Source organism: Anser brachyrhynchus (genome assembly GCF_964034855.1).
Source record: "Anser brachyrhynchus genome assembly, chromosome: 10".
Taxonomy (NCBI): Eukaryota; Metazoa; Chordata; class Aves; order Anseriformes; family Anatidae; genus Anser; species Anser brachyrhynchus.
In genome coordinates this window covers 19,625,569-19,648,553 of record NC_137705.1, presented here as the reverse complement: position 1 = coordinate 19,648,553, position 22,985 = coordinate 19,625,569, and the positions used below count along the sequence as shown (strand labels likewise).

Sequence of the window (22,985 nt, the reverse complement as noted above, 5' to 3'; positions counted from 1 at the left end):
CCTGGCTGGCCTGTTATATTAGAACAGTGTGATGTACAATGGCTGGTTGCTGCATTCTCTCTCTCTTTTTTTTTTTTTTTCCCCTTCAGCTAGGGAACGAATATGGTTCCTTTTTCTGTCTTTGGTTGCTGACTTCCAAGAAACTTGTAGAAATTTAATTATTTTTGAGACCTTGGCTCATGTGTTAAACACGTCTGTAATTTGGAGCGAGAGATATACTGAACCATTACATAAGCTTCCTTTCCTTAGGAAAGCAAGCTAATCAAGATTGTTCCATGAAAATCCCCACACCCAAATGACTGGAAGTGCATTTTTTCACAAACACAGACCAAAGCCAAACACTAAGCATCAGAAGCCCTTTGCCCAGTGTCCTTTTTCTTGGCAGTGATACACGCTTGTGTTTCAGAATGAAGCACATATTGTTTCTCATCTGCTTCAAGGAAGAAGCTTATATGTTTTTAATAGTAATGTCAAGTTACATTTCCAACAATTCAGTCGAATGGAAACCATCGAAAGATTACCATTAATCAGGCTGCAAGAAAAAGAATAGGTATAACCAAATGGAAAAAGTAGTAAGATTTTTTTTCCTGAATGCTAGGTTACTGTAATTCTTCCCTCTAAGCTCCTAAGCTATACTCTGTCTCATATCACTGGCAGACATCCCATACATCTTCAAAATCTGAAGCAAAAAGAATGGGACGGGTATTCTGGGCATTCATACCACGTCAGATTAATATTGTTGGCTATCTACTCTGCATACCACAATTAAGTCAGTGCTGCCTCAGCTGCAAACTAGTCTGGATCACGTTGTTGTAGCTGATGTGGTCACTACCTGCTTAATTTTTGAAGTTTGTATGCTATCTTTTTTCTGGTGTTCATATGTTCCTATAGCATGGATTGTGCTGTTCGCTGAAGCCCTCTGTGCTCCTTTCCAGTACCTCTCTGTAGGTGGGGGAGCAAGAGAATTTTGATTGTACTTTCCCCCCCAAAGCACAAAGATGCTTAAAGCACAATCACTCCCAGTGGGTGAGCCAAATGGGGGTAGTGGTGCCATCTGTACAAACAAGACCAGCAGCTCTGCTCTTGCTGTGTGCACAGCTGGAAGAACGGACCAGCATTTGCAAGAAAATGAACTATGTTCCCTTTGCTATTGAGCTGATCCCTTCACAAAATGCTACTACATCTAAATAGTTCTCCCACAAAAAAAAAAAAAATGTGCTTGGTTTTATGTATTTTAATCATACTGCAACAGAAGTTTAATTGAATCCCTGTTCATTTTGATACTCAGAAGTATATTGAATTTGAAAACGAATTGAAGTATATTCAGTTTGATACTCAAATTTAATACTTGCTCATATGAACTCCAGAAGGTATGCAGAAGCCCCTGCTTAAAGAACCTCATGTCTGAGGATCCTTAGCTTGTTCCCTCCTCTGAATATTTTCAATCAGTGACCGCTCTTATCTTCAGCTCGAATTTTGGGAGAATCAGCTCATCAGGTGGCAGTGTCAGGGCGTTCAGACAGAAGAAACCTTCTTACTTTGGAGACACCAGAGAAAGAATCCAGAATTCTTACACAAAGTTTTATTCTACTGTGCCTTGTACCCTTATTAACTCACAGGACAAGAAGAAAGCATGTATAGTTCCATAAAGAATGTGGACTTTAATTGAAATGGAAGACCACATCCCCCTGGTGCTCAAACACTCTGGTACGTGAAATGATTGGTTAGGAAAAAAAAAAATCAAAGTTTTGGCAAGCCCTGGTTTTGCACGCCCCAAACACCAGGCAGACACCTGCACAAATGTTTGCATACAAATAAAACTCTGTGGACACAGAAGCCTGGAAAAAAAAAAAAAAACACAACACATCTAAAAGCTCAACCACACTATAGAAGCCACAGTTCTTAACTGAACTAGCGATTAACTTAAAGTCATTGTACTAAAGGAAAAAATGCAGAGCAGAAATATTTTTGCTAAATGACGGCAGATTCACACCCTTTGACACAAGTACTTTACTCACATTTTTAACTAGTTGACTGAATTTTACACGGAGGTATTTTTAGCTGCACCTGCAGATTGGTTTTGCTTTTTTTAAAACGTCTACACACATACCTGTAATCTTGTAAACTTTCCCACTGTATCAACACGCTGATCAAAGCAGCACCACACACTTAACCATCTCGTGGAGGTTCTTGCCCACAGGCAGGGATTGCCTGAAACAGATGATCCTGCTTTATAACATGCACAAGACTTAGAACGTCCTTTTCTCTTTCTAAAACAGGGGAACCTGCAGGTGGACAATGCAGGACTTAAACTGTCCCTAAGCAGAGGCCACAAACATGTTCACCTTGAAAGCTCTTCCAAGCTCGCCACGCTATGTTAGACGCTGTTACAGAACCATAGGCTGCTTTCCCCTGTCCATGTGTTGTGCATCATTTATAGGCCAGGTGTGAACTAAAATGCAAAAACAAGTGCTTGAACTAAAACCATGCATTTATGGATAGCAAGACAACATTTTCTTAAGCTGAACTGAAATTAAGCTGAAATTAAGCCCAACCACCAGCTTATTTTTATTTCCTTTTACCAGAGTTATTTTCCTTCTTATTACATACATGGGAATAATTCTAGTATTTTTTTAGGCAACTAGAATTTAAGCTGTCTACTTATTCATTGGTGCCTAAAAAAGCTAGTTAAAACTGAGTATCTTCTGCAAACTTTCATATGGAGAATTATTCAACCTTTTTTGTTAGGAAACGTAATGGATATCAAACAAACCTGGTAGTTACAGGAACTACATGATATGAAACACTTTTGGATATAGAAGCTTGTAACTACAGGCAGAGACAGCAGTGCTCCTACCTAGAGTGAAGGGTATCCAAGATTTTCTATTATAAACCTTGAGCCGTTTGTTCCAAAAGCCAAACTTTGAATACTTGGGATTAATTACTTTTCTGCAACATTCATTCTGAACTGCCTAGGCTGTGTGCCTGATTTTTGAATCTACTTTCTTCACTACAGGCTTTTTGCATTTGGCTTATGTGCAGCATGCTATTTTTAATTTGATTCTGCGTGTATACACAACTACAGTGGTGAGTGGAGATTTGCTAATAGTACAAAAAGGACTTGTCCAGAAGCAGAACATTGCTACACCATTGCATACACAGAGCTTATCTAATGACTAACTACAAATAAAAGGAAATCATTTACTGGGGGAAGGCTGCGTAGTTCTAGTGCAACGTTATCTTGCCCAGTAGACCATATGGGAAGCCTTTTAGGGAAACGTTGCATCTCCTTGCAAGAAAATTGACTTTCTTTCTACCCAAAGCTCATATACATTGAGTAAAAAGCCTGGTTTGTCTTACAATTCTTACATTATTCTCAGGATTGTTGTCTGCTTTCCCACATATACAACAGAACAGAGACAACAATGAAAGAATGGATATGGTAACAACAACAAAAAAAGAAAAGAGAGAAAGAAACCTCATTTCTCCTACTCCATGCTCTTGCAGAAAGCAGAAGTCCATGAAATTGCTTAACAGCAGAAGATATTTCTTCAACAGAGGAAACAGCTGAAGAAAAGGCACTATACTGGTCACAGTAGTTCCACTCGTAGAGAAGATACATAATTACCCTCTAAAAAAGAGGGCAGGCTTCTGCCCACTGAGAGACAAGTAGGCCACCCATAGCCACTATCTTAATCTAGACCAAGGAGACAGCTGGTAAGGGCAGTAAGGCTGTTATCTGCTACTAAGGGTGGCAGCAGGCAGAAGAGGCTACATGAACAGCTGAAGGAACAAAAGGCAGAAAAAAATCAGTGTTTCTCAAAACAAGGAGAAGGAAAGTAGAATCAGTATTCTAGTTCAAGGTAGTTCAAGGCTTTTTTTTTTTTTTCTCCTGCTGCTGCACTAACACAAGATAGTGATTTGCAATAAATTCTGCTGCTGCTTCCTCCCCACCTTTGCATTTGCATTGACTCGTACAGCTAGACACGTTAATAGCAGAATCTTCTCAAACTGTGACAGTAGAAGATGCTTTATTGCAAAACATTTGCCTAAGTGCAAAGTGCCAAATGCAAAATAACAAGAATAACCCTGATTTTGCAAAATGGGGAGGAGAAAGTGGGTCAAGCTTAAGGGTACTCGTTGCAGATCTGCCGAATTGCTAACACCTGAAGCTAATGGGTAGCAGCAGCAACTGCAATTGCTCATTGAGGTTCTCCTTGCCTTATTAAATCAAGTCAATACATGTTCAATGATCAGAATCTCTCAGCTTCAATCTTGTGTTGGAGCTCAGGGGAGGAGACTTGTATACTGAGGGCTTCACTGTTCTCATAAGAATAAACAGTATAAAAATGGAAGCATGAGCGATCTGCCTTGCCTGGGGATATTATTGAAACCTGGTTACATGTAGATTTATACTTATTTGGTGATGGCAACTCCCCCTCTGAAGTCACCTGTAGCAGGTGAGGAATTCCTTGGGTGTATCTGATACTTCATTTAGCTTTGGGCAGATAACAAGAAAAATTACAGGTTAGCTAGCTAGTTCAAAAGAGAAAAAAATGCATTGCAATTAGAGAGTCTATTATAAGCAGGAGACTAATACCTGCCAAGCTGCATTCTGGGATGCTGGGATCTGTTCCCAGTGCCATCAGATGACATGCAGAAGAAGATGCAGTAAGTACAAGGCTTTGATTTTGAAATTATATACATAAATATATATACACATATCTTTTTTTTTTTTTTTTAATCTGAGGGAAGATGGTAATCACTGTTTAATCAAGGATAATGTTTTCAAGGTGTAGAAGCAGCTCTGGTCTTCTTCAGATTATATATTAAAGTTGGCTATATACTTATAAATCTTGTGTTGTCATGAGAAAGAGTTTCAAATTGTCTGTGGGGATGGTTTTATTCTGAACAGTACACCATACGTTGCCCACTAAGTACAAAAATATATGGTTGCTGTCTGGAGAGAGCTAAGTGCCTAGTATATAATGTTAGTTAAGAAAAGTTTTTAAACACCAGAACTAATTTTACATGTGGACTGGAGACAGCTCCAATTTTATGTTTCCACAAAGTACGTAACAGATCCTTGTGACAGCTTGGTGTCCCCTTCGTATGCGTTCAGCTCATACATTAGATAAGCGCTGCTTAGAAATGCTTTATATGCATACATGTCTTGAGGCCTATGTGGCAACACTGAATGAAGCAACCAGCATTCAGGAATTTACACAGTCACTGCAGTTATTTTACAAACTTATCAAGGTGCAGCCCAATTGGCTATGTTATCATCCACTATTCAGATTAACCGTTTCCCATTAAAGCCTCCATCTCTATATTGTGAACGGTAGATGATGCTTTTGATGTGTATAGGCATGTACAGGAGGGGCTTCTTGTAGTGATTTTATTCCCCAGATAACCATTCTTTTTTCCTGATGTGAATGTAGGAACCTTTACCTGAAAGACTAGTAGTGTAAGACCGCCCAAATACTGCATTAATTCATGATATACTACTTAATGCAAAATGATTGGTTTTAGATTTACAGAAGATTCAATTCTTTAAGAGGCATTCAAATATGTCTAGAATACCAAAATTAATATAACTTCATGCTGTGAACTTTATCCTGTTTTGCTTATTAATGACATATCCATTGGCCAGAGTTAAACTGTAAGAACTAGCTTAGTGTAGTGCTGTGGAAAAAAAACAACCCCAAACCTGCTTCAATTCCACCCAACCTGCCTACCTCAGTCTCCCTGCCAGTTTAATTGCTCAGTCCAATCTTGCAAGTGAATGCCTCCTACAAAGTGTTTTTCAGCAACTTCCTGAATTTGGTTTCTTTCACAGGCTTGCGTTTGGATTCCTTTACATATTGCCAAAAGCTCCCAGTTCTTTCCTCAAAGTCTCAAAACCCCAAATATATGCTTTGCCTACCTTCCCAATTCTCTGTATAAACACAAAGCTGCAAGAATTCCATGATTGTCTGACTTCCATCAGGAATATCCAAGCAATTGAAATTGTTTAAAGAGCTGTGAATTTTTAACTTGCATGAACATATGCTACTCCTACTCAAAGTTTATTTGCTAAGGAGGACTTATGGAAAAATTATTTCTCCAAAGAATTACACAAATTACTGAATAGGCTAATGATGAAGAAGAACTGTTAAATAAAACCAGAGCAATGTCTTAGAAATTTTAGACTTAGTGTTGTGCAATAGAGCTTTATATAAGTACCCAGATTCAAATTTGGTTATTATACTACTATTCTTAAGCTAAATAGATGCTATGGTACATAATGAACAGTCACATTCTGTTCAGGATCATGGTAAATGAAAGAGATTACTGACTGAAGTCTTTATTTATGGACAAAGGTACTAGAGATAAACCATGGAGTAACAGGATCATCATTCTTTGGTATAGTTTAGTGAAATGAATACTTTGTGCTTGAAGTACCAGTGTAGCTTTCACACCAGTACTTTTTATCCAGTGTTTGTCGTGCTTCCTGTTTTCCCCACCCACTGCAACTTTAAATTATTAACTATCAATTTATATGGAAAATATTATTTATGCTATCATACTATCTCTTTGCTTACAACAAATGGAACCCTGCCTGTTTATGACAAACTGCACCAAGTCCCCCCCTTTCTGTATCCTGCATCTCCAAATGCGAATTCATACGTACTCCATGGATACAGTTTGTCTTAAAAAGACAGTTTTTGTTCTCCTGGTTTCAATTACACATTAAATTCTGAGATTATAAAAAGATATGATCTCATTGCTTAACTGTCTCCAACTACCAGTGGATTTATTTATTTTTAATTCAACAAGCAAAATGCAGTATTTCATTGCTCTTTTGAACAGTGCAGAAATCTTAATGCAATGTTGCTAGCTTTTACATGCATGTTGTGCTGGTTCTTCTTTTTAGAAAGACCTGATGAGAAACAAAAACGTATTGGGCATGTTAACAGAGCTTTGGTGGTCCCTCTTCTACAGTGTAGTAATAAGACACAGAATGTTCAAGTCAGTCTTCCACTAGTGGAGAGGAAAAATCATTGAGGAAACTAGGTGTTTACCATGACGCTTGTCTTGTTTACTTTAATCTTTGTGCAAGCAGTGATCAGAGATTATCCAAGAAAAATGTATTTTTGAAATGGCAGTGCCAGTAAGTAGGCCCGAAGCTTGAAATATCCAGTGGCTCCTACATCATAGATGTCGAACCCTTTCAAATGTTGCACTTGAATTACCTACAAAGGGTATATCAACGCTCCTAGTGAAGCTTGTGTCGTGGGATTGGTAGGCATATCTTAGTTTTATTGAACTTCGGACATGTAACATCTTGAGCATAGATACTAATGAACCCCTACAGGATATGTGTATACATTCAGACTGCTTTCTATGGTGATACCCATGATAACAACTTCTCACTACTATTATTTGTTTCTTTACCTATACTAAAATAGGCAGGTATATAACCTGATCACGTCCCCTCTTGCAATGTAGCATATATTGTAAGTACTTGAACAAAACAAGATGCATTAGATATGTTTTGAAATGAGCACAAAGATAATTCAAAACATTCAGATTCTCTTAGGTTCACATAATTTAACTGCTTAGAGTCATGTGGTTTATCACTAGTTGGGCCTTAACAATCTGCTCAAGTGGAATTCGTTGGGTAATATCAAAAGCAACTGGAAAAAAAAGATAAAAATGAAATATAGCTTCAATCTAGCTGTATTGTTCAATACTGGCAAATGCAATACTTCTTTCACACAAGCAAAAAAGCAATTGTCCAAGCAAGTTGTAATTGCTTTCTAACAGGAAGGAAAAGATGCTTAATCTCTTTCAGAAGAAGTAGAAATTAGTCATATGCAGAACAAAATCTATTCATATGCAAAAATCACTCATCTATAAATTGCAGCTGTTTTCAGATGCAGTGTTAGATTACTTGCTATACCCTGAAAATAACTGCAAACCAGCAGAGAATGCTAATGTATATTTATTTCAAGTTAATTACTTACGCAAAATGCATCTCTTGGATGACACTGATAAAGCTCATGATTTTTCACACTCCTGATCTTGCACAGTTCAAAATGTAATGATTGTTCAAAATGTATCTCAGTTTAGAAAGAGAGCTCATCAAGAATCTTTCAACAAAATGTTTTTTCCTTGGAAAATGACACTCGAAGCCAAAAGCTTTGCATGGAAGTTGAGTTATTTTGGTGAAGCTTTTGTCAGGAAAGGTTTCAGTGTTCCAAGACAAAGCTTCTGGTTTAGATGACAGTCCTTCATTCCAAATTAGCAAATAATGCAGCAAACAGACCACTTGCTTAGAACAAAATAAGCTTCAGGATTTTGCTCCTATTAATATGTATTTCTATAAAGAAAAATATCTCCCTTGGGAGAGACCAGAAGACCTACTGAGAAGCAGTCACCAGAGTTGGGTTTGGGTATCCACCTCAGTTATGGCAGAACTTGAAGACCTAGCATGCAGATGAGAGAGAGAGAGAATTTATCCCTAACTTTTTATTTGATTTATTGACAAGTTTCAAAAATGGTCCTGTCTTTACCCTCTAAAACTTTTTTTTGGGAGGTGGGGGCTCTTCCCAGAACACTTCCAACACATCAAGTAATTTCTAAACCAGAGAGAACTGCTTTGCAGGTGGCAAATAAAGTTGCACTGTTATAGGACTCAAGCTAGGAAACAGGAGACTGCAGTCACTGTAGCATAAATGAACCTGAATTCCTCCCTTCACATAAAAGAAGCACAAAAAAAAAAAGTCAAAACTGAAGGAGGCTCTGTGTAGAACTTGCAGTTTATTCTGTAAGCAGGTTTACGTAGTTGAATTATTTAGGAGGTTAAAAAGCAGAGAACTAACTTTCTTTAAAGCAGAAGCATCCTACTCGAGCCTTTTGCGTACAGTACCACAGCAATTTTTCCCCTTCCCCCAAGAGTTTTTAACTATCTTTCTCTCCTAGCACCATCCCCTTTCGTACTTAGTAGAAGCTAAAATGCCAGACTCTTCCCTCTCCAATATGCTTCGTGACAGGAAAACAAATGGATGAATGGAAATGGAAAATGTCTTTAACTATAAATTTAGTGGTGGTATTGCAGAAATAACTTCAAAAAGCCCAGGTTGGATGCCAAAATATCCCAAGGAAGAAAATTTCCACAACAAAACCAAGAAAAGCATATGGAGGGAGTGTGTTTTATTTAGATTATCCTGAGCGCTCTGAACTTGGCTCTGTAATGTTGCCAGTTGTCCTAAATGTATAGAATGCAATTTGCCTTTGGGGTACAGGAACTTTTGAAACTGCCTGATTATAAAGGCTTCCAGCAGTACCCCATGCTCTGTTCCACCATTCTATCTGGTTACATCAGTTAGTGAGGCACCTGATCACTAGTTACAGCAGCCTGCTTTCATTTAATCATGGTTTTGATGCCCTTACTTACATTTCTACTCCATGTGGGTTGCAGTGTGCACCTGCTCTTACCACGCGCTTAAAACAGCTTTTAGACTGGAGTTCTCAGACCTGAACAGAGGAAACACCAACTGTTTCTCAGACCTCCTCTAAGCTGAGAGGGAGCCCAGCCGGCCTGCTGTTTGCAGGAACAGATGGGGAGAGGGGATGAGTGCTGGCCTGGACTTCTGGATGTTTTCTGTTTCCTTTCCTCCTATGAAGATGGCATTAATGACTGCCCTACCTATTTAACCTAAGCTGGAAAAAATCATATTGTCTCCTGAAAGAGAAGGACAGATCCATCTGCCTTGTGATGTAATGGCCTAGATGTTCTACCCCAGGAGATGGAAGTAGCAGAGAGTTGAAGGGAATTTCCCCAGACCGGGCTGAAAATGATACAAGAATTGAGCTGCTAGATTTCCGAAAGACTGGCCGGATCACAGGACAGAATCATCCTACTCATGGTAGAATCATGTGAATTAGAAACACTGCTGTCATAGTTCAAAGGAATTGCTCAGGGACTATAATCTTGGTTTGGCTTGAGGAACAGACTGTCTCCTGGATGAGCCATACCGCTACCAATATGTGGAAGAATTTCCCTTTGTAGGGTTAAATATGGAGTTGTTGATATACAGCTGGCTTCAGGACACCAGAGCTTACTGCTAACAAAATGTTGTATGTTGGCAAAGAATTTAAGATAAGTTGTTGCCACACAACTTTTATTTTGAACTTCCCACTGAAAGTCTGCATACGCTTTCCAAAAAGATCCGTAATCCACGCTCCTTGCTATTTTCCAGAACCCCTGATATGGCGTATCTCAGCAGTGTTTCATTGTCCTTCACATTAAAGGTTAGATGAATCTAAGTAAGGTAGAACCGTATGTCACATGACTGCTTGGAAACAAGGTGGTAATCAGCTTTGTTCTTTAGGGAACTTGCTGATTTGTGATGGTATTTGCATTTCATACCTCCTGACATTTACAAATTTAGATCAATATAGCTGCTATAAAATAATGCTAGAGGGACAACTGAGCATCTCTAACTACCGCAACGTGAGCTGAGCATTAATTTTCTCTGTTCTTTCACGGGCCATGGGAAGAACAGGGTTGCTAGCCATAAAACTGCAGTGTTCATATGTTATAATGTCATCTCAGTATGCTGGTAAGTGAATAACTCCCCTAACTTTGATTCTGTTACGTTTTGGACAGCAAGAGCAGACTGTCCATGCTGCAGGTGTTCTAGCGAAACTCCTCCTAGATAGACATTAGATTTTACAGGTGTGTAAAACAAATGTACAAGTACTACGAGTAGTAAGAACGCATAAAAGATCAAACTTAAATTACAATCAGTTTTTCCTAGTGGGAAAGGATATGCAGCATGTGTGGCTTTGGAGAGCACGCCCTTCCATGATAAGATTCTCTACTGATAACTGAGAGTTATTCTCCCTCCTCCCCCTCCCCCCCCCTTTTTAGTTTAAAGCCATTAAATTATTCCACTTTCTGCTCTAGCGTGCACTTTAATCGTTCTTCCTGTTCAAAGTGTTAGTTTTTCTTTGGTTTCCAGTTGCTCATCCTTCATTAATACTTTTTTTTTCCATAGCTTTCCAGTTAGTAGGTATTTTGGGTATATATTTTTTTCAATATTCAAGTTACATCTTGTGCTAGCAGGAATTCTGCCTTATGAATGGGTATGTCCCTCACATAACCAATGCTGATACCTCATACAATTGAAAGTATCAGGGGAAGCATGACAATTTTCTAACCTTGGGATGTAAACAGACCCTAACTGAACAAAGCATTTCACAAATATGTTCCAAAATATTGGAACCGAGTCTTCTTTACAGTAGTGCCCAGAAGGCTTGTGAAGTTTAGCTTACCTTTGCTTTATCCTTCCTCACTGAGGTATAAAGTTTAAAATTAGAACAGAACATGACTTAAAACTGTCTCTAATGTCTCTCAGAGATGACCTCTCAGATTGCATTTGTGACATGACCTGTTCTCCGTGAAGGCTTGGAACCTGGTGGTACTGTCCTGGGTATAGCTGGAGCATACCGAGAAGTCTGGTGCCTTGTGAACGTGCAGAAGGGCAGTAGGTATGGGCGCTTACGGAAGTTGTGCTTACAGCTGCTCTGGAAATGGCCCTTTTAGAGCCTTCTAGACATATCCCATGTAACGCAGGCATGTGCAAAACTCACAGCAGTGCTGAGGTTTTTACCTCAGTCACTAGTTCAGTGTTGTCAAGTCCTGAGACTTCCCTGAATCATGCAAGTTTGGTGAAGACTGGTATCAGTCCTGTGAGGATATGAGAATTCATAGCCCTGTTGTGGGTTGCAGCCTTCCACAAGGACGGGACTCTTCTGAAAAACTGCCTTCCTTGCTGTACTGCCAGGCTGCTGCTTCTAGCAGTGGTGATGCTAGGACTGGAAGCAGAACTAAGTCCCTGTCAGCAAGGAGACTGAAATGTGAGTGTGGGAAAGAGCTCTTGAATTTGGGGTCAAGTAAACTTGAGAGTGGTGGTAATAATATAATGTGTGCTAGCCTCTTATCTTTTGGGGGAAGCTGAGGGAGTTGAAACAACCAAACAACACCTCTCCCCACCCCTCCCCTCCATGGGACAGATGTAATCTTTAAACAGGATTTTTTTTTTTCCTGGTATAATATCATGATTTTGAGTCAATGATTTATTTTTTTCCTTTAGAAACTGTAGGTGCCACTAACTACAGATATTCCCTGTTCCTGCCTTGCTACTTGACTCTTCTTGATGTGTACTTTTGCTAACAAAGTCACTTTGGGATTCTTGAAAATCTCTCTTATGTTTAACATAGTCTCAGAACCATTTAACATCTGTTTAAACACATTTCAGTTACTCACCTAAGTGACTTGACTAGTTTCTGGCAGAGCTACAGCTTGAGCCTATCACTGCTTTAAATCCAAGGCCTTTGTAGTTGTCATTCATTATAATCTAAAACTTGCTATATTATGGTGTATATTTTTATTCTGCATTTTATCTTTCGGACACATCTGTGTCTATGAAGAGAACTAAATGGTACAAAGCATCACATTTCAGTATTTGAGTACTCTAGAATAAAAGTAAACTGGAATGAATCAATGGAGATGGCTCATAAGAGTGACTTTAAGAACCAGGAGCTATCACAGTCTCCAAAGCCAGATGAGTCTGTTGCTCAACTCCTTAATCCTGTTATGATGTGGTAGAAACAGAAGGTAACACAAAATACATTTATGGGCTATTTTAAATTCAAGACCAGTTCTAAAAGATGGATTTATCAAGTCATGTGCAACTCAGCACTTTATTTTCTTTTCTTTTAAAGAAGATTCTAAAACTTTGTGTGTGTGGCCATATTCCAAGCTGGAAAGAGCACTGCTTCTCTCATGTGGTTTGAAATATCCAGCCACTTGGCCAATGATCTCATGCACTAGGGCATGTGGAATTAAGCTCTTGCTTGCATTAGTATATTAACACATCGCATACAGTCATTATCATCTCCTTTTTAACCATTCACAGTTCAGCACTGTGGTCTAGCATTTTCCAATATATGCTAATAGAAATATTGGAAGTTGTTTTATTCTCTTTCTGGCTTGTTTAGGAATGTTTTTAGGAATGTCTTTCTGGTTTGTTTAGGAATGAATTACACTTGTGAATGAGGCTTCTTCAAAATATTTCAGACTTTGGAAAACATTATCTTGAAGCCTATTACTATAGGAGTGGGAGAGCAGGCTGGCAAGGTTGAAATGCACTGCATCACATTGCTCTGCTGTATCTCAATTTTTCCTTTGTATGTTTATTTAAAAAAACACGTGGTAGAAAAGCAACAGATCAAAAATTCTCCGTATTTGAGAAGTCATGCACCTCCTTCATGAGGATAGAGATTCATAACTTCTTCTGCCCAAGTATAAAAGTAGATATATGAATGTAAAGCACTCCATTAAGTGGCTAGTAACTCTTCCCAAAATGAAGGTTTTTTCCATCACTTTTGTGCAGTGCTTTACACTCATGCCAAGGTTTCAAATTTTTCTACTATGGGATATTGATGTAAGCATCAAATGCATACAGATGAATGCTGCCCTTGACCTGATTCAGTGCGCTGCAGCTAACTTTTTTGTTGGCTTGTGTTTTTCCTAGAGTTTCACTGAATATAATTTTTTTCAGTTTAAAAAAAGCAAGGACTTATTCCATGTTCACATTACATCACTCCATGTGACTACTTCTGTAGCTATTTTTGTAGCCTGTGGTCATATCACTTAGTTCCTAGAATCAGGATGATAAAGTTTAACACTGAATGATAACTTATTTAGTAAACTTCTGTATTTTTTTGACTACAGAGTTCCTCATTTTACTTCTCATTTGACCTTGGCTTTTCTGTAAACTGTCTGTTTACTAATGTTGGGTGGAGTCTGCTATACTTTCCAGAATACCTACCTGGGAAAGTGTTCGTTCTTTCTTCTTCTCACCCCACCTTATTAGGTCTATAGGCTTTCTTTTGTGAAGTCAGTCCTGTGTGCTTTAGGTTTGCTTTTTTAAAAACATGCTGCACATTTAATGTGTTGCCTAAAAAAAAAAAAGTGCCACGTATAGACAAACAATGATACCAATGTATTTCTATATGCTCTGTATCTTAATTCCAGAAGCTAGTATCTCAGATACTTCTTTAGGATACACCTGTCAAGGATTTTCAGGTTATTAACAAAATTTTTGTAAATACAAAATAGCTTTTTAATTGTTCAAATTAAACTAGCTGGTAATTCTACTTTACTGTAAAAACTTTCAAAGTATTTTTGTCATATTGGTATTTTTTTCTCCGTTTTCTGGATGTTGGAGAAAAAACTGTGTGTTCATACTGCGTTAATTCTACAGAGGTCAGTCAAGGCAAAACATGGAACCTCAAGAACTTTGTGAGGATTTTGTAAAGGAACAAGAGCATCCCTAAATCTGAGCCATAATTCTTCTAAAAAGCCTAGGCGTTCTTAGATCGGTAAATCAGGATTCTTACAATAATGGAGCATTCAGAGAACAGACCTGGGTTTAAATCTTGTCCTAAATCTTTCTCAAACTAGGAGATGCACATGCTTTAAACGATAAGTAATTTTTCTGTTGATATACATTACTTATGACTATTAACCAAATTGGGATTGGTCGGAACCCTATGCTTCAGGCACGTTTTGGAGGCAGAGAGAACTTGGCCATTCAGTATTTCAGTAAATGAACTAAAAGGAAAGTAATCCATTAGTCATTCAGGACAGAAATTAAACAAAATCAGATCAGCACTCCATCTAAAAATCTCAATCCAGAAACAGCAAAGGGACAAAAATAGCTTGAAACTATTTGACTGAGATGTTGTCACTTAAATAGTGAAGAACTGATAACAATCAATATCTTTGTTTTCTCCACTGAAATCTAGGTGCATTTTTCTTCATTTTTTAATGTACAGAAAAAAAAAATGTTTTTTGTAATATTGGCTGCATTTCGTAAAAGTAGAGATTAGTTTTAGAATAGTTATGTGTACCTTTCTGGTGGGAATCTGCTGTGTAATTTTATCGCATTCCATGTACTTGCTACATATAGCAGAACATTAAAATCTATGATTTTTTTTCAGAGGTGCATGTAAGTTGAAATTTGATAATTGAGTTCAGATGTCTCTGTTACAGTCATATTGTGATACCTCCCATTAAACAAATGGAAGGTATTTTCTTTGTAAATTACTTCTAGATTTGTTCAGTTGACCCCTGTCAATAGGGTACACATTCTACTTTAATTGTGGTCTGTAATGAGATGATATAAAACTAAAATCTTGATGTATAGGAATATTTCACTGTTGTTCAACTCCTAGCATATCTCGTGTAACTGTTTGTCAGTATGGTGAAATGGCAGGGTAACTGTTGCCAAGAAGTGACGATTGCTGTTCTTACATAATAAGACTTGCAGGGGGAAGTAATATGGTACAATGCCAATATCAGTCATGCATGAAGCGAACTCTTCTGCTGAGTTTGCCAGTAAATGAATGTGTTGTGATGATGAGGGTTCTCAAACCTGTCTTCTGAGCTTCATTTTTCTTGTACTGAGTTAGAGCTAGATCTCTGACCCTCGTACAGTATGCTGCTTAGCACTGAAAATCTGCAAAAGGCATGTCAGGCAGCTTGACTTCTGGAATGCTAACTTAGGTTCTCAGGTCAGAGCCATCTACTGTATCATGAGCTACACTGTCCCTCCATGCCTAGCTCATTATTCAGATGAATGTATCCAGGTGAATTGGTGGCCTCCTTGTACAGGACACCAAATGATAAGGTTGCTGGTTGAAGAATTAGGTGGATCCCCTTGGAAAAAGAGGTCAGTGGAAAGGTCTGCTTTTCCAGAACTCAACTCGAGTAATTAAAATAACACAATAAAATACTCTGGCAAACAGACTCCTTGCAAAGAAATATGGTTTGGATGTTGAAACAACAGACTTGCCAGCCTTTGCTCCTCAGTTTTGTTCAGGTTATTTCTCATTGACACGATATGTGCCCTTAGGCAAATCAGTTTCATTCTGAAGTAACATCTAAAAGGGTAAAATGTTTGTAGGTGTTTTGGAGTTTGAAGATACTATTCCAGAGACACAATACAGTCTACTGATTTTAAAAAGGGGAGGGACAAAAAAAAAGGGGGGGGGGAATAATCTGAAAGGATTTTTCCCTCCAAACAAAGAAATAAAGAAATAAAGTAAGTAAAATAAAGAAATAAAGTAAGTTATTTCTAAATTTAAAAGCCCTTGGCTCCAGTATTTTATATATAAAAAGCTATAGTTAGGCAGATACAAACTTCAAAAGATAACTTACAGAAAGCATTAAAAATACAGAAGACTGTCAAATGCACAGAAAGAAAATCAGTCTCTAGTTGGGAAAATCTTACCTCGATTGTGTGGGAAATCATAGTAGGTGGAAAACACCTGTTTGTTTTGTTTATAGCAGTCTTCCTAATAATCTATCACTGGATTCATTGTAGTTTATAAAGTGCTCTTAGGACCTAGGATAGGAAATACCTACAAATACACACCGGAGTAGCTACTTTTTGAGTTTGCCTAACTTAGTCATCTTGTAGTGGCTAAAGATAGATTTGAATAAACGGGCATGTGAGAAGTACTTGTCTTATAAAAATAACTTTATTTTTCTCTTGGTCATCCTTTTATTTTCCCAGCTGAAAGGTCCTAATCTACTTAATCACTTATCTTATGGAACCTGTTTTTTATCTCTAATCCCCTTTGCCCTTTTCTTTTCTTCTCTTTATTAGACACACATTCTGGCACAGGAACAGATCTGCATGCTATAGTCAAAATGTGGGTACACTCTTGATTTATACAATGCAATAAGTACTTCTTTTTCTTGTTTGTTCTTAGCTTCTTAGCTCTCATCCTAAATTCCTAACATTTTCTTGTCGTAACCATTGCTGAGCACTGAGCTGGTACTTCTGGGGAGCTATTCACAGTAAATCCCACATCTCATTATCTGGTTGACAAGAACAGAACCAGAAAACCCTTGCTGTTAACAAACATATGATGTAGGTTTTCCTTTCCTATACTGTTGCTTTGCATTCATTTGCAAAAGATTTAATCTAATATTTCATAACCTAATACTGTTTTTTGAATGTGTTCATTTGTCTTAACTGTCTTAAATTGTGTATATCAGCAAGCTTTCTTACCTTCCTATTCATTCCAGTTGTTCTTTTTTATAACCTTTGAAAAAGTTGTTTCTTGTTCAAACATGACAGTATCTATACTGTAAGAGGTAAAATAAATTACAGCAAATGGAATATATGAAAAATATACAAATCTAATTCAGCAACTTCAGCTGTGACTGCATATAACATTACTACTTATATCAGTGTGATAAACAGAAGAGTGAGAAGGTATAGCCTTTGAGATATACCTTGCATATACAAAAAGATATTCTTTCTGGGATCACAGAGTTTCTAACTACTTAACTACTTAACTACTTAGGCTGTCGTTTCACAAACCAAATAATTGGATGTGTAGGCTGTTGCTAAGTGGGAAGATTCCAGTCTCTGCACACATCATCCAGTAGTTGGGCCTCTCTGCTCCTTCCCCTGCATTGATCAAGAAGTGCTGGGACTGTTAGATTAGTCATGAAAACACAAAAAATCTGACTCACCATTTAGTCTCATGATTGCTAGATCCAGTGTGAAAGAGGGGGTGGAAACGTGCAGAAGGGGCTGAAAGTGGGGAAAAAAAAAGTTTAATTATAGACGGCTGCCAAAAGGACGGTCACTATGTAAAATGTATTGTGAAATTGCACTTAGGTCATAAAGCATAGCAGTGTTTCTGCTGCTTCAGAGGACAAACCAGAAGTGCAGAGAGACTAACAAAATTCAGAATCCCCCCCCCAGTGAGGAATGTAGCCCAAATGTTCTGATTCAATGTGAAGCTTTAACCCCAAAGAACAAGATGAACTGCTGTCCACTTTGTCAGACCTGTGATTTGCTTTGGGCACATCATTTGTGATTGTTATACAGGTTAGAATTCAGACTGCTTTTACTGAAAGTGAAAGCTTGTGTCAAGAAATTAGGCCAATAAATGAAGTTCTCTAATGAAATACAAAGGCGGATTCAGTTAAATCTGTCTAATTCTAGTGAGAATAATTTGCAGAACTTTATTTATTTAGACTGCTTCTATTAATTGAAAAGCCCACTGCAGCCTTCTATAAATAAAAATAGATAAATGCAGTTGGCATTCTTGCTGGGAAAGCATACTGGGTGGCATACATCTAATGCCATGCAAGTGATGCAACAACTTTGGAACCGATGGCAGTAGTGAAGGCGGGGGAAGGCAGAAAAGAATGAAGGCAGATAGCGATTAAGGCTCCCTGATAACAGTGGTCTTTTTCCTAGTTGTTTACTCTCATATTATCAGTGGGAAATCAGAATAACAAGTTGAGTTTAAAGTTAAAAAATAAAGCAGTTCAGACTGTTTGAAGATAGCTGCTTTCAGTTACATTAGCATATGCACAGCATACCAACAGCTGCTCCAGTATGACATACTGGCATTCATAAGGATATTCACTTATTCTAAAATGCTAATGAAGACCAAGGGTGTTATGCCTTGTAGTAAACAGTGGTGTGCAAGACCAGTACTTACGTGGCTTATTGCCTTGGAAGTTTTCCACTGCGTTAAGTTATAATGAAAGGATAATTCTATATTCTGTCTTTCTGTGATAAAAGGCTTCTTGAAACTACTATTCTTTCTTTTCTTTGAACTAGGAATGCAGTATTCTATGTGAAAAATATCTATTTTCATAAGAAAATAAGAGCTATTTTTAATAACCTACATAAGTATTTATAATATTCCTTAACTTTGGCTACCTAAGACTTTATTTCCTTGTCAAGTCTTTTTTGTAAAACTATTTTCAGTACGGTTTTGGTATTGTAAAAGACTGATTAGATTTCTAGCCCAGCAGAACAATTGAATTTACTCAGGATAATCAAATTCTACAGCAATAGCTACTTCCAAGTAGCACTCTTACCAAGAAGTTGAACTGCAAAGTTAAGGTAATTAAAACACATTTGCTTGTTGTCAAGTTCAAAGAAAGGCTTTCTTGGCAAGCATCATCACCCTAAATGTTTCATATAAGTTGTTCTGTAGCAGTTTCACATTCCTCAAGGAATTCTATTCTACGGAACAGGAATCTCAGCTATCCTTATTTCTTGTCTATTTTATTATTTACTGTTCCATATCACTACTCAGCAGTGGCATATTTTGTTGTAAATTCTTTCCATTACTCATAAAGCCACACAAACATCTTGGCGCTTTCCTCAGAGAATTCTTAACTTCCTACAAAAACAAGCAACAGAAAGCTACCAGGAAAAATAACCAGAAGTTTTTTAATCACTTCAGTCTATTTCCTATGCCTGAAAGAAAGTAGGATTTTCCACATTTACGTTTAAAACCTCACGTGAATTATATGGCCTATATTAAACTCAACAAAGCTACGATGTATTATTTAATATTATAATCTGCTCTCATATTTGACACAATATATATTTCTTACCCATACTCAAACATTTCCTGTGATTGCTACAGAAATTGAAATTCTTCTTTATAGGCCTGTTTTCCCTTTTGTTCATTTAGATGTGAGATTTCTCTGCTTCTCTAATGTATGAAGTAGCTGCCATCTCACACCTTTTGATAAGTGGAAGCTTCTTAAATCCTATGCTTTAAATATAAAATAGTGGCTAACACATGTGTACAACATCTGTAACTTAGTTTACTGTGATAACACTACTCTGCCATACTCCAGCTCTTAGAGGAACTGGGATACATTGTAATACCAGCTTTTGCCACTTTGAATGTTGTATTTTTGGTAGTGCATGATGCTAAAGCTTTTATGTTGATAATGTTTAAATACTCTAGACTGGTCTAAGGTGTGTTCAAATGAAAACATAATTGCACTAAGGCTTGGCAAGTATCATTACATATTAGTATATCTAAAGTATTAGCCTACCTTGGAGAGAATCCAGAAGCCAATCAGAAGGACAGGTACATCTGGAAGAGGTTATTTTTCTTTTAGTCAGTTTACTAAATGGAAACTTACTAAATTTACTAAATCTTAAATCTTATCAAATATTTCAAATATTCAGAAAACTTGCTTATAAAAATATGCACTGATTATTTTGAACAAAACTGTCTATAATCACTAACACATTGTTCAATTAACTTAATTGATTGACTTTGTTATCAAATACTAAAGTTTAGCAAAAAAAAAAAAATTTGCTTGTACTCTTGTCAGCTAAAAGCATGATCCTACTTAAACTCAATAAACCAAAATCCATTACTGGGGGAAATAACTTTGCTTTGTACTGAATATTTCACACAAATACTTCATTAAATAGCTGATTGCAGAGTCTGATCCTGAAAGCTATAAGAAGTCAGAGCTTTTACCCAGAGTGTGCTGGGTCAAGCGAGCACAAGAGACTCTGGTGTAAAGCATCTGAAGGCTGCATGCATCAATGCAAGTTATCTTTGGTCACAGTGTTTCTTATTAACCTCACAGTTTTCACAAGGGCAGGGGGGAAATCCACCTTAGTTTATTTTCAGAAGACAGTCTTAAAAGATGCGTATCTGTCAGGAGTGTCCTGGGGAGATGTCTCAGCCATTGATTCTCCTCAGATAGCAATACTGCTTTTGAGATTCACACTACTTGCCTCGGGAAAGATTTAACTTTACTTCAATTGCTCTGTTGGAACCACCATAAAGTACCAAAGAGACTATAGTGCTGTAAGTAATATTCCAGTTAGGATTACAGTATTAGCATGGTGTATATAGAAGAATTAAAGTAGTGGTATGTTGAAATCATCAAACCCCAAGTTGGAATTATATGTAAAGACATGTTATATACTGGCAACAAGAATCTGCTGTTCCTGTTCTTCCCTTCAACTTTATATATAGAGGGGGGGAAAATATTTTTTTGTTTCCTGTGTGAAAGCTGGTGTCTGCACACAGAATCAGAATACCCAAACTCACAGATATTAGCAACACTTGCTCCATGAGAAACAGAGCTTTAGTCACCTCCAAAAGACTTCACCTTTTTTCTTATTCAGCCGTACTATCGAACAGAACTGATGTCTCAGCAGTAACGTTTTAGCAATTGCTTAAGCTTTTAAACCACTGTTCCATTCATGTAAGCTTTCTTTTGCATTTCACCTATTTTGTTGCTAATATAAAGCTTCTGTCTCCACCAGGAATATACTTGAAATTAAGGAATGTCTGAATAAATTAATCTGAATACATCTGAGCAGGAGATATCCATCTTGAAAGTATTAAAAATACTCAGGTACAAGCAGACATGTTGATACTCATTTCTCAGCAATTGCTGAAAGATTTAACAAACCTACTAACACGGCATACTACAGTTTTGGAGTGAGGCATAGCAATAGACTTGTATGTTTGCATTCCTTTGACCTGATGTCTTTGTTAATTACTGTTCAAGTAATTTAGTTGTTTTGCTCATAGCATTGTTTTGTTTTTTTTTAGTATCTTGCAAAAAGAAACAAAAAATCTTCTTACAAAAATAAGACCAAAATGAACATCAGCTTGTGTTAGCAGGTTTAAAAGTAATTTGACTCCTCCATTGGAGGAAAAGCATATCCAGATGAATATAGTCAGTCTGATTACCACTGACCAGTCTAAGAGAAATGAATTTGTAAGGACAGCAACAAAAAATTAACAAATGACATCAAACATATGATGAAAACATCCCCTCCATTTATAATCTAGACTAAATTAACCATATATAGTTTTTGGACTAGCATATCTACACTGTATCATCCTACAGAGCTTCACATGGTGAAGACTACTGATGCATCCTGCTGCTACAGGAATAACAAGGTCTGTGCCTGTCATAGAGATCTGGCCCCTACTGAAATTTTCACCAATGCATCTTAGTCTACAGCTGAAATATTATGTAACAGCATGCGTTATACAGCCATGTTACACACTTGTACAGCTACAAAACTCAATCAGCTTAACAGTGAAGGGTTTTTACAACTTCAGAAATGGCATACTAATGAAAATATGTGCTTACATCAGAATTTTAATTGTCATGCCCTTCTTGTCATGCACAATTTGCTGTATACGACAGTGATATACAAAGTATCAAAGGCTAGCTAAAACAGGTATACTTGCCAAGGCAATGTATGCCTTTGATCACCTATCTTTGTTTATCTGAATGTTTAAGATGAACTTGAAACACTATGGATAAATAGGCTGATGCTGAAAGCCAAATACTTTTTTTTTTTTAACTTTGCATCATGTTTTATAACAGAATTCAGTAAATGGGCGTTGTTTTTTAGTATGTGAATGTACACACATGGACTAAAATGGACTTTTGTCTTCCTGCTAGACAGAATTACGTTAAACCCTTGAATGATGTCAGGTATTCATAACCTTATACCTATATTATAATTAGTCTGGCTTTATCTGGGAATAGCAGTGCTGGAGAGCGGCTTGGAAGCTGTTAGATATGCTGGCTAGACTGCTTTTGATTCCCTTGTCTCTTAGGATCTACCTTTGATAAACACTGTGTGATGTCAAAAAGAGCATAAGCCAGCCTTTCTGTATACAATATAACCATATGACTACAAGAATAGGTTTTTCTTCAAAAAAAAGTTTTTCTGAAGAATCACAACATATAGGACCTATGAAAAGGTAACCAAAAATTGTACGTTTTGCTTTTTGTTGCCTATCATCCCTCTGTATGTTCTGAACATGTGCATGTGTCCTCAGTAGTCAGATGTGTGTATGCACCTTCATCTTCCTTTTTTTATCCAGCTGCTCCTGATTCAATACCTGTGATTCTTCAAGCGAAGCTGAAATTGTTACTGTCATCCTAATGTACATCATTACAATGAATTTCTAGAGAAATTAAGTATTGAATGAGGTTCAGTTACTGCACACCAGAAACTGTTCATGCACAGGAAAAACAATGCTTGAGGTCATGCCAAATCAGACGACCAGACTATTTATGTAGCTCTGTA

The 22,985-nt window shown here is 37.4% G+C and overlaps 2 protein-coding genes across 4 annotated transcripts in view; one reads left to right on the top strand and one right to left on the bottom strand.

The window, feature by feature from the left end:
• Positions 1-274: 274 nt before the first annotated feature.
• LOC308200489 (uncharacterized protein) overlaps positions 275-22,985 on the bottom strand; it is a gene marked incomplete at its 5' end in the record, with an annotated part of 35,322 nt that continues 12,611 nt past the window's right edge. Inside the window, 4 exons of the mRNA XM_080606353.1 lie at positions 275-1,838; positions 2,111-2,211; positions 17,609-17,669; positions 19,955-19,995. Coding sequence (XP_080462479.1) covers positions 1,725-1,838; positions 2,111-2,211; positions 17,609-17,669; positions 19,955-19,995 — 317 coding nt within the window. The 3' untranslated portion in view covers positions 275-1,724. The remainder of the gene's footprint in view (positions 1,839-2,110; positions 2,212-17,608; positions 17,670-19,954; positions 19,996-22,985) is intronic.
• Positions 4,268-22,985, top strand: part of RAF1 (Raf-1 proto-oncogene, serine/threonine kinase) — a 69,987-nt gene continuing 51,269 nt past the window's right edge. The window contains exons 1-2 of one of the 3 annotated variants that reach the window (XM_080605810.1): positions 4,268-4,460; positions 11,409-11,541. The gene's annotated coding sequence lies outside the window, so the exon portion shown is untranslated. Of the gene's footprint in view, positions 4,672-11,408; positions 11,542-22,985 lie in introns of all 3 variants that reach the window. The other 2 variants (XM_080605808.1, XM_080605815.1) reach the window with 2 other exon arrangements.